The 16,093-nt window shown below is 37.9% G+C and overlaps 1 protein-coding gene across 2 annotated transcripts in view; it reads right to left on the minus strand.

Annotated features, from left to right (window-relative positions):
* The window catches only part of ZNF385D (zinc finger protein 385D), an 844,414-nt gene that overhangs the window by 199,269 nt on the left and 629,052 nt on the right, over positions 1-16,093 (minus strand). For both annotated transcript variants that reach the window (XM_020290132.2, XM_012783261.3), the window contains one exon: positions 12,486-12,628. In XM_020290132.2, the coding sequence (XP_020145721.1) occupies positions 12,486-12,628 (143 nt within the window). The remainder of the gene's footprint in view (positions 1-12,485; positions 12,629-16,093) is intronic.

Raw genomic sequence — 16,093 nt, forward strand, 5'->3', positions numbered from 1 at the left:
AGCATATTGTGGGGGTACAAGTGTTAAGGTTACATATATTGCCTATGCCCCCCTTCCCCCTCAAGTAAGAGCTTCAAACGTGTCCATCCCCCAAATGCTGCACATCTTACTCGTTGTGGTTGTATATACCCATCCCCTTCTCCCCCCTCCTACCATCCCGACACCTGATAAATGTTACTCCTACATGTCCACTTAGGTGTTGATCCGTTAATACCAATTTGCTGGTGAGTGGTGTAGGCTATTTTAAAGAGACAAAATAGTTTTGCCATTTCTTTCAGGCTATGCCCTCTGTTACATATTCTCCACTCCCAATATTTCTCTTTCGTATCTATGGGAAGAGGGGTAACTGAATGTACATTTTATAAATAGATCTTAATACATATATGTATATAGTATATCCATTTCCCCATGGATAGTTATATTTTTGTTAGTTTGGGATTATTTTTGCTAATAAAAACAAAATCAATATTTTTATGATAGACATATACGAGAGTTTTTCTGCATACTGTGTTCAGTATTTTAAACCATGATCCAGAGTAAGAAGTTTGCATACATGCATAAACATATGTATCCATATACATGTATATACAGTGTTATGTGTATTATTCTTTCTTTAAAATTCTAAAATTTTACTTCTTAGGTAAGTAGAATTAAAAACAAACTCTAAGCTCAAAAATCATCACTTATCTCTCTCATTCCAAATAACGATTTTAAAACCAGAATATGTCAATAGAAATTTATAGATAGTATAAGAACTAAGGTGATTTTAAAATTAAATTTGTATTTTATGAATTCATTTTACATAGAAAAACAAATAGGATTATCTGGAAAAAAAAAAAGAGGCCAGTTTCCTTCATAAAGACCATCACGCACAAGCACCACCTATCTGAGTACATAAATTCTATCGATGCAGAAAAGTGCCAAAAAGAGCAGATTATTTCTCTTATCCATTTTTCCTGTTATAACTTCCTAGGAAGGTGGGACTATTGCTTTGCAATGGCAGTAGGTGGCAAAAGTTATAGAAACATTAACGCAGTAGGTATGCATAAATATTCTAAAGAGCACAGGGATGTTTTAACAAAATTGATTATTTTTCTGTGTGATTTTCTTGAAGAAACTGCTTTAAAAATGCCCCCAACCTATCATACAACTGGACTATTATTTCTTCTTCTAATTTCCATTAAAAAAATGAATTGGATATAGGAATCAAAAGAATAAAGTTTTATACCCCTATATGTAATCACTCAAAATATCCATTTTTTATTTTAGTTCCTTAAAATTCTTTGACAGGTCCATGAAATAAATTCTATTTTAGAGCATGCAAGAAAGGAATTTCAAGAATTAACTACTAATTTTACCATTTTACTATTTGCCCAAACTCAAGATAAAATGTGGAATAAGGGGTTATGCTTGAGAGAAAGGCAAAATGCAAATTATCTTTCTGATTTGTGAGCTTCAGAGAGAACCGTTTGCCATTGCCATACCTCTCCAGGATATGGAAAATTGGGTAGAGCTAAAGGAATTTGAGTCAAGTGCATTTGTGGCTCTAGACCATGTGTGGCTTGAATTACCTAAATAATGGCTTCAACGTCCCTTTCACTTTCTACCTATAGATGGAACCTTGAAATCCTAAACACAAAACCTTTGCTAAAGGACCCTAAGTGCCCCATCAGTAATAGACCAATACTTTAATAAAATACAATAAAAGTGAATTACCAGAAAAAATAGAAGGAAACAGACTTACAAAATATAGCCATAATCCTTTATTGGCTTCCACAGATGTAAAATTGTTCTCTTAAGTTGCCATAAAAACTTCTTAATGCTTACTTTCAATTTCCGTACTTATCACAGACTCATAAACAGTTCTTGAACCAGTACGGGTCTGCGTACTATGGTTTGAGAAGCACTGAGTCATGAAACAACTATCCTTGCTGGCAAAAGTTCTCATTCCTTTGAGTAGGAGTAATTTGTTCTTTACATTTGTGTTGGCGGGAGGGAGGTGTGGAAGAGTCAACTTTCCTCAAATGATAATCCGAGAAGGTTATTTTTTCATCTGTACTGGCTGTTTAAATGGATTTTCCCACCAGTCTTGTCTACAGGGTAGAACACAGGAACTGTCAACATTTAAAGGGCAAAGAAATCATCACCTTGGAGAGGTTCCAGATATGTTCATTAGGGCCTCAACACCAGAGACTCTGATTCCATAGACTTCCTCAATGCCTACTGTTTCTGAATCACTTCTGATCTCCAACAACTTTACACTTTCCTAGGAGGTCAATATGATGATTCTAGTTTCACAGATGAAGAAATGTAGACTCAGGGTTTTGCCTTAGGACATAGATAAAGTATTAAATGTAGAACTCAAATCTCCTAAATTCAAAGTTTAGCATTTTTTTTCTCTCTCTCTCTTATGTGTCCTTTGGTACAGATGAGGCCCAAGTCTTAAAGAGCCTAAGTTGTTAATGGGATAGGGATGTAGACAGTATGTTTACTGTCTGCCTATGCCCTAGATGTTCTTTTTTGTCATCATCCAATCATAGCCAGGATCACATTCAGGAAATGCCTTGCTTCCCTGAAGTTCAGTTTTCTGAGGTATTTCAGATTATTTAGCTAGCTATTGTAATACACCAAGGCTCTGATAACTGATGAAAGGAACTACTGTCACTTGTAGACAAGAGGTCATCTAGCTATGTTGCAAACAAAACTTTACCTGTCTTGCCTTACCAAACCCCAAAGCCAGCCACGATTTGGTGATTTACTATCTGTGTGATTTGGGGAAAATCATTTTCTTTCTGCAGAGTTGTTTCCTTATTTATATTATTCAGGTAATACCTGTAAACATGCAAGACTCTTAAAAAGTTAGATTTAAAAAGAAAACAATAGTTGCACAAGTGCTTTCTTTACAGGCCTTGTCACTTGGTGATGAATATATATTTTTTCTTATAGAAATACAAGATATTGTGTATTGTATTTTTCCTTGGTTAACAAGAGTTACAGGAGGTGTGTACTGGCTCCAAATAGAGAACTACCTTATAGTATAGATGACTTAGGATGTAGAGACTCTCACCGCTGGGTGTAGGCTTATTTACTATCACCGGATATAATCAGGTAAAAAGCTGGATTGCCAATTGTCAGAAACATTGTAAAGGAGGTCTAGCAAGTGTGTGTGTAGGTAGATCGGATGGCTCTAAAAATCCTATTCTTGCTAGGGTTGTCACAATAATATCATAAACTGGGTGGCTTAAACAACAGACATTTATTGTCTAACAGTTCTGGATGCTAGAAATTCAAGGTCAAAGTGTGGGCAGAGTTGGTTCCTTCTGAGCACCGTGAGAGAAAGATCTGTTGCAAGTCTCTCCTTGGCTTACAGATGGTATTCTCCCTGTATCTCTTCACATCATCATGCATGTCTCTGTGTCTAAATTTTCCCTTTTATAAGGACACCAGTCATAGTGGAATTAGGGTCCACCCTATTGACCTCATATAAACTAGGTACATCTTCAATGACTCCATTTCCAAATAAGGTTACCTTCTAATTCACTAGGAGTTAAGAGTTCAACATATGAATTTTTGAGGGACACAGTTCAACCCACAACACTATGATTCAATGATTAGCCTCCTCATGAGAAGCAAAAGCCAGTAGTCTCAGTTATCTCTTAGCTTTGCCACTTGCTAGCCATGGAAATGAAAAATCAATCAATCATTCTAGGCTTATCTTTAAAATATGTTGGGTGGAGTAGAAACAAATTAACTCTAAAAAGTTCTTTCATTTGTAAAATGTTTCTATCTAAGTGTGGAGTAGGGATGTCCAAAAGAGCTACTGGATCAGAAAATAAGCTGTGAATTTAGATATTTTCTTTTTCAGGTCCCCTCATTTGCCCAGAGCCACAGTTCATAAGAAAGTCACAGTAGGAAATGGGTCAAACATATTCTTTGTGAAGCTTCATCTGAATTAACCACATACAGAACAATTAACACACACACACACACACATATATATATATACATTGTCCCTCAATCTTTAGTGAGAGGAACGATTATTAATAATATATTCCTCTATCAAAATACCTCTAGAAGGATAGATACAAAAGCAATTTACCACACTGATTGTCACTTAAGGGAGGAGAAATGATTGGCACAGGAAGAGCAGTCAGCAAACCTTTTTGTTCTCTTTAAATTTTGAATCATAGGAAAATGTGTTACCTATTCAAAGAGTAAATAAGTATTAGAGAAGAAAAAATTCGCGTATTGTACATTTGTTTAGTCTTTTATTTTCAAGTCTGTATGTTGTACATTGAAGTCACATTCTGCTTTGGGGTCATTATCATAAGTAGGCTTGACTTTGACAAACTTGGTTTCACAGAAAGCTGCAGGGCTCAGCAGACATGCTTAGATATCTGTTTCAGTGTGAAACGTATAATGAAAGAAGACTTCATAAGCAGATGTTCCTCAAGAGGTTTCTGCTGTACAAATATGACACAGTTAATGCACAGAACTAGGGAGCAATCTGCTACATCCGTCTTCAAAGGACAAGGAGCTTAGCAATTGGTAGCATATTTACTGTGGCATTTTTCACCTGAAAAGTTTCTGCCCATCGACCAGTTGTGACTAAGAAAGACAGGCTTATTTGTCTACTCTTAATTTCACCCTTGCTGCCTATTTTAGTGACCGCAGCAGTTATAAAAACTTGGTAAGAGCAGTTATCAATGTGTAAGCTGAATTTAATTAATATATTTTTGAACAAAATAGATGGAAGTTGCTTAACCGCTGTTTCTATAACTCCAGTCACTGGCTGAGGGAGGGAAAGCATTTCCATAGCAGGAGCAGTTGACAAAGGACAGCGCCTCAGAGGACAGCAGTATTCAAGAATAATTTTCTCAAGGAAAAGAGATAAAGTATGCCAATAAATATGGTATTATTTGCATTTTTAAAATGGAAGAAATGAAGATCCTGATGAGTGTATATCCAAAAATAACAAAAACTTGAATTTGAAATTTTCTATTTTGGGTTCTGTATTTTTATCTAGAATATTATAAATGCACATGTAAGCTACAGTTCTAGAATAATCTCTATATGTTATTTTTTTTAATTATTTTTTTTATTTTGGCATATTATGGGGGTACAGAATTTAAGGTTTCAATAAATGCCCATTTCCCCCCCTCCCCCCAAAAGTCTGAGTCTCCATCATGACCATCCCCCAGATGGTGCACATCTCACTCACTATGTATGTATATACCCGCCCCCCTCCCCCCTCCCACCTGCCCAATACCCTATTACTGTAGCACCTATGTGTCCACTTAGGTGCTACTCAGTTAATACAGTTTGCTGGAGAATATATCTGGTGCTTGTTTTTCCAATCTTGGGATACTTCACTTAGTAGTATGGGTTCCAGCTCTAACCAGGAAAATATAAGGTGTGCTATATCACCATTGTTTCTTAGAGCTGAATAGTACTCCATGGTATACATATACCACATTTTATTAATCCATTCTTTGATTGATGGGCACTTGGGCTGTTTCCACAGCCTTGCAATTATGAATTGTGCTGCTATAAACATTCGATAGAATAATCTCTATATGTTATACACATTTAATGCTGTTCTTTTAGAGTCCTAAAATGCATCACCAATATTTTATCATTATAACAGTGCTTATGGACTCATTTGAAATAGTTGGTAAATTTTAATACCATAAAGGACTGATTTTAGAGTACATTCTATTAGTAGCCACTGGTATTTTTACATCACTGTCCATTTCTATAACCACAGTAAAAAACACAAGAGCCAACCTAAAATTACACATGCAAATTAAGGGGATGGCTTGATATGCTTGTTTCTGTTTCCTAGTAATTGTTTAAATTAATAATTTCAATTCGATGGAAGTAATCTAATGTATGAAATCAGTGAGATTTTTTTTTTCTTACTGAGACATTTCTTTTTTTTTCATTTTTTTTCCTTTTATTGTTTTTTTTAAAACATGGATAAATGAAAAAAAAAATCTAGGAAGAATGACTATAGCATAACCTAACCAAAAGAAGGAACAGATCACAGTAAAAAAAAAAATAATATATATATGATCCTAATCATTTTATTACATATGTAGAAATGGGAAATTCTATATACCAGAAATTCTAGATCAGAATTTTTCTTTTTTAAGAGACTGGGTCTCACTCTGTCTCCCAGGTCAGAGTGCAATGGCACCATCATAGATCACTGCAACCTTGAACTCCTGGGCTCAAGCGATCCTCCTGCCTCACCCTTCCAAGAAGCTGGGATTACAGGCATGCACCACCACACCTGGCTAATTTTTAAATTTTTTTTGCAGAGACGGGATCTTGATATGTTGCCCAGGTTGGTTTTGAACTCATGGCTTCAAGCTATCCTCCCTCCTTGGCCTCCCAAAGTGCTGGATTAAAGGCATGAGCCACTGCACCAGGCCAGAAATGCATTTTTTAAACAAAATTCACTATCAACAATGTGATGGCTACATTTGGAATTTGTGTAATACATGGAATTCCTGAAAATGCAAGGGGTGTAACCCTTATTGAGTTCTCTACCGTGCCACATAGCTGAGATTGCTCCCTGTGGGGGTGACCTCATACCAGAGTGTGTTCTTAATGTTTGCAATCGTAGAGGCTAGTTCATTAGTCATAAGTAAGAATGACAAATGAAACTAGATTAGAACAGGTTGTGGGATTAGACTCAGGGCAAATTTCTCATGGGTTTATAATAAATTTTCCTCTGTCCCTACCACATGCCCACATGCCTGCTTTGCCTATCCTGATCTTGGACTCTTTAAACCAATTATAATTCTATTCATTGTATTGATCAAATTTACTTTTTTTTTTTTTTTTTTTGCATCTTTCATTGATTTTTTATTTTTTTTTATTTCGGCATATTATGGGGGTGCAGATTTTAAGGTTTCAATAAATGCCCTTTCCCCCTCTCCCCCCACAAGTCTGAGTCTCCAGCATGACCATCCCCCAGATGGTGCACATTTCCCTCATTATGTATGTATATACCCACCCCCCCACGCCCCTCCCACCTGCCTAATACCTTATTACTGTAGTACCTATGTGTCCACTTAGGTGCTGCTCAGTTAATACCCGTTTGCTGGTGAGTATATGTGGTGCTTGTTTTTCCATTCTTGGGACACTTCACTTAGTAGTATGGGTTCCAGCTCTAACCAGGAAAATATAAGATGTGCTATATCACCATTGTTTCTTAGAGCTGAATAGTACTCCATGGTATACATATACCACATTTTATTAATCCATTCTTGGATTGATGGGCACTTGGGCTGTTTCCACAGCCTTGCAATTATGAATTGTGCTGCTATAAACATTTGAGTGCAGGTGTCTTTTTTGTAGAGTGTCATTGGATCTTTTGGGTAGATGCCCAGTAAAGGGATTGCTGGATCAAATGGTAGATTCACTTGTATCGCTTTAAGGTATCTCCATATTGCTTTCCACAGAGGTTGAACTAGTTTGCAGTCCCACCAGCAATGTAGGAGTGTTCCCCTCTCTCCGCATCCACGCCAGCATCTATTGTTTGGAGACTTTTTGATAAAGGCCATTCTCACTGGAGTTAAGTGATACCTCATTGTGGTTTTGATTTGCATTTCCCTGATGATTAGAGATGTTGAGCATTTTTTCATATGTTTGTTGGGCATTCTTCTGTCTTCTTTAGAAAAGTGGCTGTTCAAGTCCTTTGCCCACTTTTTAATAAGGTTATTTGATTTTTTTCTTGCTGATTTTCGTGAGTTTTTTTCTTACTGAGACATTTCTATCAATTGCATATCTTATGATACATCTGCTATGGCTATTTATCTTCCATTAATTATCTGCCATGCATTTTTCCTCTCTCTCTCTCTTTATCTACATCTATCTACCAATCCATTTATCTTCCACTCATTCATTCAAGAAATACATGTTGAGGTTTTTTTTATTTGTCTCCCATTCTGTACTATGGTTGCCTTAATGAACAACATAAATTTGGAATTTATTTCAGATTCCAAATAGAACCTTAACCTTTACCATATAACTTTCCTGGGCCCCCTCTAAGTGATCTCTCCTTCCCTTGCACTCAGGTAGCACTTACTTTCAAAGGACTTTAAGCACTTGATTATAGTTCTTCATAGAATTCCACCCCATTTTTCAACAAATGAAGCAAACTACATAGTTAGGGTACCTGCTTGTATAGAGCTTACTGCTTAATCTAGTGTAGTAAACATCTAGGTGTTTCTCTAGTACCTGATAGAAGAGAGTATTTTAAGGAGTGACTAATCAACTGTATCACCTCCACAGACACAAGTACCATTCTTCTTCCTCCTGTTTCTTTTTTTCCTCCTCCTCCTCTTCTTCTTCATCCTCTATCTTTTCCTCTTCCTCCTTTTTGCTATTATTATTGTTGTAATTCCAGTGTCCTCTATAGTCAGACGTATAGTTAGTGCTTAATAAGTACCCAGTAAGTGAATCACTAAAAGATTAATTAATTACTCTTCTCCCTTCTCATACTCTCCATTATATTTACTAGTGCTATGCTTATAGCAGCTACTTTTCAATGGGAGTTATTTTCAGTAGGTACATTTTTCAATATATAGACTTATTTAGTAGGACGCAAAAGTTTGTAGAAGGAAGAAATCGTTGAATGAATGAAAAGAAATGAAAAACTCATTCATGTATTTTTCTCAGCAATGCTTATGAGATCATGACATACATAAAAGCTTTATAAAGTTTCGTAGAAAAATCTTGTCCTCTAACTGGTTGGAATGCAAGTGATTCCTGGTACGTAGTAAGCATTCAATAAATGGCAGCTCTAACCAAAGTCCTGAACAATGTCATCCCGCAAGTGAGGTTCATGAGGCACAGCTGGACCTACAGATGCTTCAAATTCCCCATCAGTCCTCCTCCCAACACCTCACCAAACACACACCCAAAAGTAAGTTCCATACTTGCAGGAATTTAGCCTGTTTCACAAACAACTCCTCAGGGCCTGCCACATAGTAGGTCCTGGGACTCCAGTGGATTTAGCCTTTGTCCATGGTACAGACACGTTCAGGCTTTCCTAATTCCACTTGGCCCTTTCCATTCTGCCACTGAGAAAGGTCTTCCGTGGGCAACTCAGCACCCACCTCTCCACACCCCTCCCTTGACATCCCAAGGACTGGAAGCCTGAGGTTAACTTGCCAACAGTGCTCAGGCTTATTAGGTGCCACTGAAGAGAGGCATTTCATGGAATTTGAATGAAAGTAACTGAGATTACTGGGTGTCCTGTGGCTCTGCAACTCCCTGACTGTGAAAGCAAGCAGAAAAACCAAAAGCCAACACAACCTTCTCTGACCTTTATTTGTCCAGCACCCTAAAGGTTTTGTAATCATCTAAATCCTTATATTAAATTCTTTCCTGTTTGAATGCCTAGAATAGTTTTCTATTTTTCTCACCAAACCCTCACTAAGACAACCAGAGAGCCGTCCACTCCTGCCCTCAAGCTGACATTCCATCCTATATATCTTTCTCTATAAAGGCGGCCTTACTTATAAATATTTCCTTATTTTCATCGCAGCAGTCATAATACAAGCTTTGTTACCACAATTTCTGGCACATGATACATGCTTAATAAACATCATTTCACTGAATGGACTAAAATCATGCCACTTCCTAATATTTCTTTCCTAAACATCATCCATCTACCCTCATGATGGTTTCCTTTCAAGAAATGAAGACTTAGAATGGCATCGCTGGGATCGGAATGTTTTTAAGCACTGAAATTCTAAGAGATTGAAGGTTAGGGTGGGGGATATGTGAGAAATTCAGAGACAGATCTCATTTGCCTGAAAACTACTGGCACGTCCAGCATCCAGGGATACAACATTCCTTGGTCAAAGGAACAGCTTCTGTTGTGAATTTGTAAAAGTTGGCTTTGAGGAGACTAAAGGATCCTAATAGTTTCATTAGTTTCAATAGTTTCATTCAGTTGACTGCTCTCTTTTATATCCATACCTCAGCTCTGATTCTGGAATTATTTCCTTCCCTTCCTAACTGTGCTTATTTGTATAGACTCTTCACTTTTTTTCCTGACCTATGCCCAAATCAATTTACAGAAATGAAAAATTATGTTTTATAAACAATGAATTTGTGGATTGAGATTCACATCTCCTATAAAATCAGGGACTCAGGCTGTTACTTACAGAGATGTTCTATTCCCTAATTCTGAGTCCAAAGCCTCGTGATTATGGCCTTTCCAATGATTCCCCTCAGTTGGAAGCAAGGAGTGGCATGATCTTTGGCTGTCTGTAGCTTACCCAGCACCGAAAGAAAGGGAATAAGCAACAGGTGCAGCAACAGAGGGCCTCTTGGTTTAAGTGGAACAAACATAATCACAAGTCAAATACATGGTACAGAAAAAAGATTCATGTCAAACTTTTGCAATCGGCCAACGAAGTTCTAATTCAAAATCAGAAAGGTTTATAAGCTACTCGTGAATATGATACTTACCACTCAAATAGTGCTTGTTATATGCTTAGCCCTGCACTATATGATTTAACCTACATAATCGCTGTCACATCCCTATGTAATATGTTATATTATTAGTCCCATTTTATGGATGAGGATATTGAGTTACATAGAGGTTATATGACTTACCCAAAGTCATACCAATGATAAGAGGCAGTTCATGGAGTTGAACTTAGTCTAGCTACAGAGTCCAGCTTGACCACCACACATTGCCACCTTTGCCCACAAAAAAAAAATCTCAAATATTTGAAATGTATAACTCCCAAAGTAAGAGAGTATTAGTTCCACTCCTTTTATTCTAATGCTGAAGAAAGAGCAGCAGAGAAGGTAAAGAGATCTGCTCAATGTCATATAGCTCAGCATATTACTCATGTTTGCTTTTGACACAAATATTCATTGTCAATCATATTAATCATTTTGCTTTTAATATTTCCCAAAGGACAAATCAAACATGTTAAATCCAAGCTTTTATTGACTTCCAGGAATTTTACCTAAGTTGCTCTGAAGCTGACATGGGACCTGAGTGACAGGATGTCAAGTGGTCTCCGAGGACAGGGAAAGCACATTGATGGGTCATCTCCTGGGTGTCTCAGAAGGAAGGTTGTGCCAGGAAGCCACTCACCAGAGGAGTAACACGAGGAGTCAGGAAAAGGGAACCCAGGGACTTTTTAAGTATAGTCAATATAAGATTAAGGGAATTTGATGCTGAGCAAGTTTTTCTGGACTCTTATTGAAATACCCAGGATTAGAAACCTGTATTTTGTATATTTGATCTTTATCTGTTTTGTTTATGCTCCATGAATTTCAAAAGAAGGTTCCTAGGGAAAATTCCTCTCTCCTCAAGAAACAAAGCAATCGTTGTGATTCTCCCTTACCTTTTAGCAAGGACTAGCACATACTGTATTGACTCACTGGCGTCTCCAAAGTCCCTGTGACAAAGTACTATTAAAGAAAATAAGACCTACTTCTATCTCCTGAAGGAGAATGATTTAATTGTGGGAAGAATTTTTTTTTTTTTAAATCCAACATGGGGCCAAGATGTTGCAAAAAAGAAAGCTGTATTATTTAGATCACTGGACATTCAGTGACCTCTTGTTGTAATCCTCTTTGCTTTGGTCATGCTGACATGTCTCGTCATTGATAAGCACAGACCCTGCATTATAACAACTGCTGAAAGCTGAATCAGATGATATTAAAAAAATGTTACTTATTTTTTTCTAACCTTTTCAACCCCTATTTCAATTTCTATCCCAAGAATATCTCACTGTTTATACATGCAAAAAAAAATGATGATGGATATGACGAATCTGCCAACTTACAAGAGATGTCTTAACAGTGAAAGTAATTGAACCTGCCCTGAGAAAGCTGTTGACAAAGCCCAGAGAAACAAAGTAATTTAAAAAGAATTAACTTGAGCCACAGCAGCAAATATTAAAACACTTGCTACCAGAGCCCTTAGTTGTTTTAAGTTAAGGAGGAAAACACTGCTGTATACATGAAATATACATGAATACTATTGTCTTTATCAAGGTACTATTTATTAAATCAGAAAGAAAAAAAAAACAGCCAAGAAATTTAAAGTTACAGGGCCCAGATCAATGAGACACATCTTTCATTTTTTTTAGATATCTACTTGAATTATAATGTTCTCTCTAATGAATACATTAAATTTCAATTTGGATGTATGCCAACAAAGTAACAGAATTGTTGATGTTACCCAGAAGACACTCCAGCGGAGACATCAACTCATGATCAACCCAGCCAGATTGAGTCTCTTCTCATTTTCTCCTGAAGGAGCCTGGCTCTGGGAACTTTACATAACCAGGCAGAAAACTACCTGCACTGTGGCTTTGGGACAAGCCATGGAATAAACAGTATGGCACAATGGAGGCAGTGACCAAATCACCCCTGGCCTTTAGGATTTTTCTAATACCTTCCACCCAGATAAACGCAAATTTGGCTACGGTACTTACCGCATTGAAATTGGGGAAGAGGTTGACCGCGGCCGCAGTGTCAAGAGGAAAGGGAAGAAATGGTTTAATGTCCAGCGATGGTTGCAAAGGAGGGGCTGGTGGACGGACCAGGGCTGGGAGAGCAGGACTCTGGCATGTACCACCTGTGGAGACCAGAGCAAAGGGAGCAATCAGGGACACACACATGGAGAAAACACTGAGATGGCATTTGAGACACAAACGCCAACTTTGTGGATCACTGGAAAAAACAAAACCAAAAAAAGATACAAACATTGACCTCAACTGGGAACTGGCCAGTGAGCAGATTTGCCATTAGGCAGAGAGAGCTAGCTGATCTGCTCCGTTTTCCCTTGTTTATAACTATCAGGTTATGTAAATAGCAGTCAACATTTCAAACTCCCCAACCTATCTTTATTTTCTTGCCTCGGGCTCTGGATTGGGTCAGCAACAGATCTCTAACCAAGCTCTCTGGATCCAAAAGGAAAACCCCTCCATTGCACACCCATCCCTCTTTGAAAACTAACCTGCTCAGAGTATGCGTCAAGTCTGAGTGATTATTTCACAGAACAACTCTTTTCTATCAAATCCAAAAGTCTGGCAGCAAGATGACATGAAACTGGCGCAGAAAAGACATTTAACCACAAACGCAAGCAGCCATACCTTACTGCCTTGGCAACTGGAGGATTAAAACCAGCAAAACCAATGCTACAGTCCCTGAACTGTCCAGCCCCCCTATAGCTTTGAGTATTCAAACTACCTGCCTCCTTCCCAGTCATGAGTAGGTGGAATTTGCATGGCCACTAATGAGCAGGCAGTGGGAATAATATGCCAACAGTGACACCCCCTTTGCATACCAGTAGGCAGCCAGCTGTTTGCAAGGGAGCTCACACCTCGGCTCCTGTCATAGGGACTCCACTGCACTTAGAAGCTGGGAGGTAGGAAGCCCATGCTCAGCGTTCGGTCTCCCATATTTTGGTAACATTCCAAAACATCAATTTGCTGTTAATTAAAGGCCGTTTGAATCCTAGGAAACTGTTAAAATATGCCAGCATTCTTCTAATCTGAGAGGCAAGCAACAGACTGTAAAAACCTGCTGGTGAGAATCCAAGAAGCATTAGGAAAACAAAATGCAGTGGGACTTTTCTCTTCTCACGGAGAAGCATCCTAGGAGACAGAGGGGAGAAGAGAGGTTCATGTCTCTGTCACTTACTTGCCTGCCATCTTGTTTTTACGACAAAGCAGAATGAATTCCCACACAAATTACCTTTACAAATCTTACTACCACTTTCTGGCCAACTGTATACAGACCATCATCTTGCCCTCAATCAGCTACCTGAGCACAAAGCAAACATTCTGGAAATGATTCCCCAATGATAAATCCAATCCTACTGAGCCAGAGGATCTGCTAACAAGGTGGATGACTTAATACCTGTAACAGAAGCCATAAGCACAGGATTTAATTAACCATACACAAGAACCATCAGTTCTACTGCTCCCAGGTATAAAATCAGCTGGAGCTAAATTAAGAAAAACAGTATTTTCCCTACTGTTTTAACTTCCCTCTTGAAATAGTCCTCAACAATAACAAAGCCAACAACTGAAGTTCAAAATCAGCAAAGCGATTTAAAAAAAAAAATAGTACAAGGCAGGAAATAGAGGGCAGATGTTAAAATAAACAGAGATAAAAGCAAAATATAACAAGCATACGTTCACCAGAGCACACCATAAACTTATTTTATTATCCACCTGGTCGTGTATTGAGTGTGAATGTATAGCCTTTTCTAGAGAAGGCATCCATAAAACTGTCATGAATTTAGTATTGCTAGAAGTTTCTCTTTTAATAAAAAGTTAAAGAATCAAAATAAATTTTTTGGTTGGTGCCTCTTTAGAAAACTCAAAAGTAAAATAAGTTTTAGAGACTAGCCTGAGCAAAAGTAAGACCCTGCCTCTTCGAAAAGTAGAAAAATTAGCCAGGTGCAGTGGCACGTGCCTGTAGTCCGAGCTACTTAGGAGGCTGAGGCTGGAGAATGGCTTGATCCCAGGGGCTGAGGTTGCTGTGAGCTACGATGATGCCACAGCACGCTAGCCTGAACAACAAAGCTGACACCATGTCTCAAAAAAAAAAAAAAAAAAAAGTAAAATAAGTTTTGGCTGAAATCAGTGGCGTGGTTTAACATGTCTACAGCTAACAATGAGTTGAATAAATAACTTTGTTTTCCTTTGTGTCACATGTCATTCTTTGCAAAGGATCTTCTCACACATTCATTATCTTGTTGGATTCTAAGATCTCAGAAGCTAGATAAAGGCTAAAATAACATCATGTAGAGAAAAAAAAAATAGTTGATAACTCTTTAGCTGTTTCTGTTGCTTCCACAGAAACATTCCATACTTATAATTACAAAAATGCAATTTAGCAAGAATATATTCTGCAATTATTTCCCTTTAAGTCCTCCTCTGGTTCAGGATACCAAAGAAGTTAAGGAATAGCTCAAGCTCATTTTTTCATCTAGCACAATGAGAGGCACAAGGAATAAAAATACCTTGATTTTATTGCTAGGTAAATTTAATCCCCCCTTCATTTATACTTATATATACTGTTCAAGACCTTCCCCTCAATGTTGCAACCAGAGTTTCCTTCTTAGGGGATTAAAACAACATCAAAGAGGGGTCCTAAAACTTGGGAAAGTCAGGGAAGATATTTGAGCTCATTTCTTCCTGCCTGCTTCAAGAGAGAAACCTACAAGATCATAGGAAAGCAGAGGACAGGTGACCACATATTCTTTGCCCACTTGCTATACAAATATAGGGGTACTGGATGGTGTGGACGTGGTTCTGAGAGCCCCCTCTAGACTTGAGGCACTTGTTCCTCCAGTTGCTTGGAGTGCTGGGGGCTGATGGCCCTCACCTGGGATCCTCTTCACAATTTGGCCCAGCTCCTAAGGTAACTGTCTGCACGAAGGTGACTGTGCTAAGTGGAGGGGTTGGTATCCCCATGTAATGACTAATGCAGGCATTTAATGGCTTTGCCCCCTTGCCTCAAAGCAGGACAACTCTGAGGCTCTATTTAACCTCTAAAAGCTCCTTATGGCATCTAGGATAGGCTGAGGTCTCCATTTTGACTGTGTCACAGTCCAACTTTCTCCTCTTCCAAATCTTATATCCCTCACTTGTCACAGGTGATGTTCCCAAGAGCACTCCTCAATAATGTCTCAGAGTTCATTTTCAGAAGAATTTGATCTGTGACACCAAGGTACAGCAACTCATGAGTCTAAGTGAAATGTTGGATTGCTTTATTCCAAAATGGACGCTTGCTTCCAAATCTATAGCAGTGATATTGAGGCACAAAATTGAGGCTACCACTTAAAAATTATTTGTGACTAATACTTCTGCATTTAAAATCTGGATTAGTCCTAAAATATTTTCACTTGTATCAATCTGTACATGCTCAGCAATAAGAATACTATTTGCAAATAGTGCAAAATCAAAACTGGCAAATATATTATGTTTCATCTGTGAAACAAATTAAAATATTCCTTTTAAGAAAATAGCTATTTTGTTCCTTCATTTTTAAATAGAAACTATTACATTTAAGACATAAATATGCTTAT

This window comes from Microcebus murinus, chromosome 1 (genome assembly GCF_040939455.1).
Source record: "Microcebus murinus isolate Inina chromosome 1, M.murinus_Inina_mat1.0, whole genome shotgun sequence".
Lineage (NCBI taxonomy): Eukaryota > Metazoa > Chordata > Mammalia > Primates > Cheirogaleidae > Microcebus > Microcebus murinus.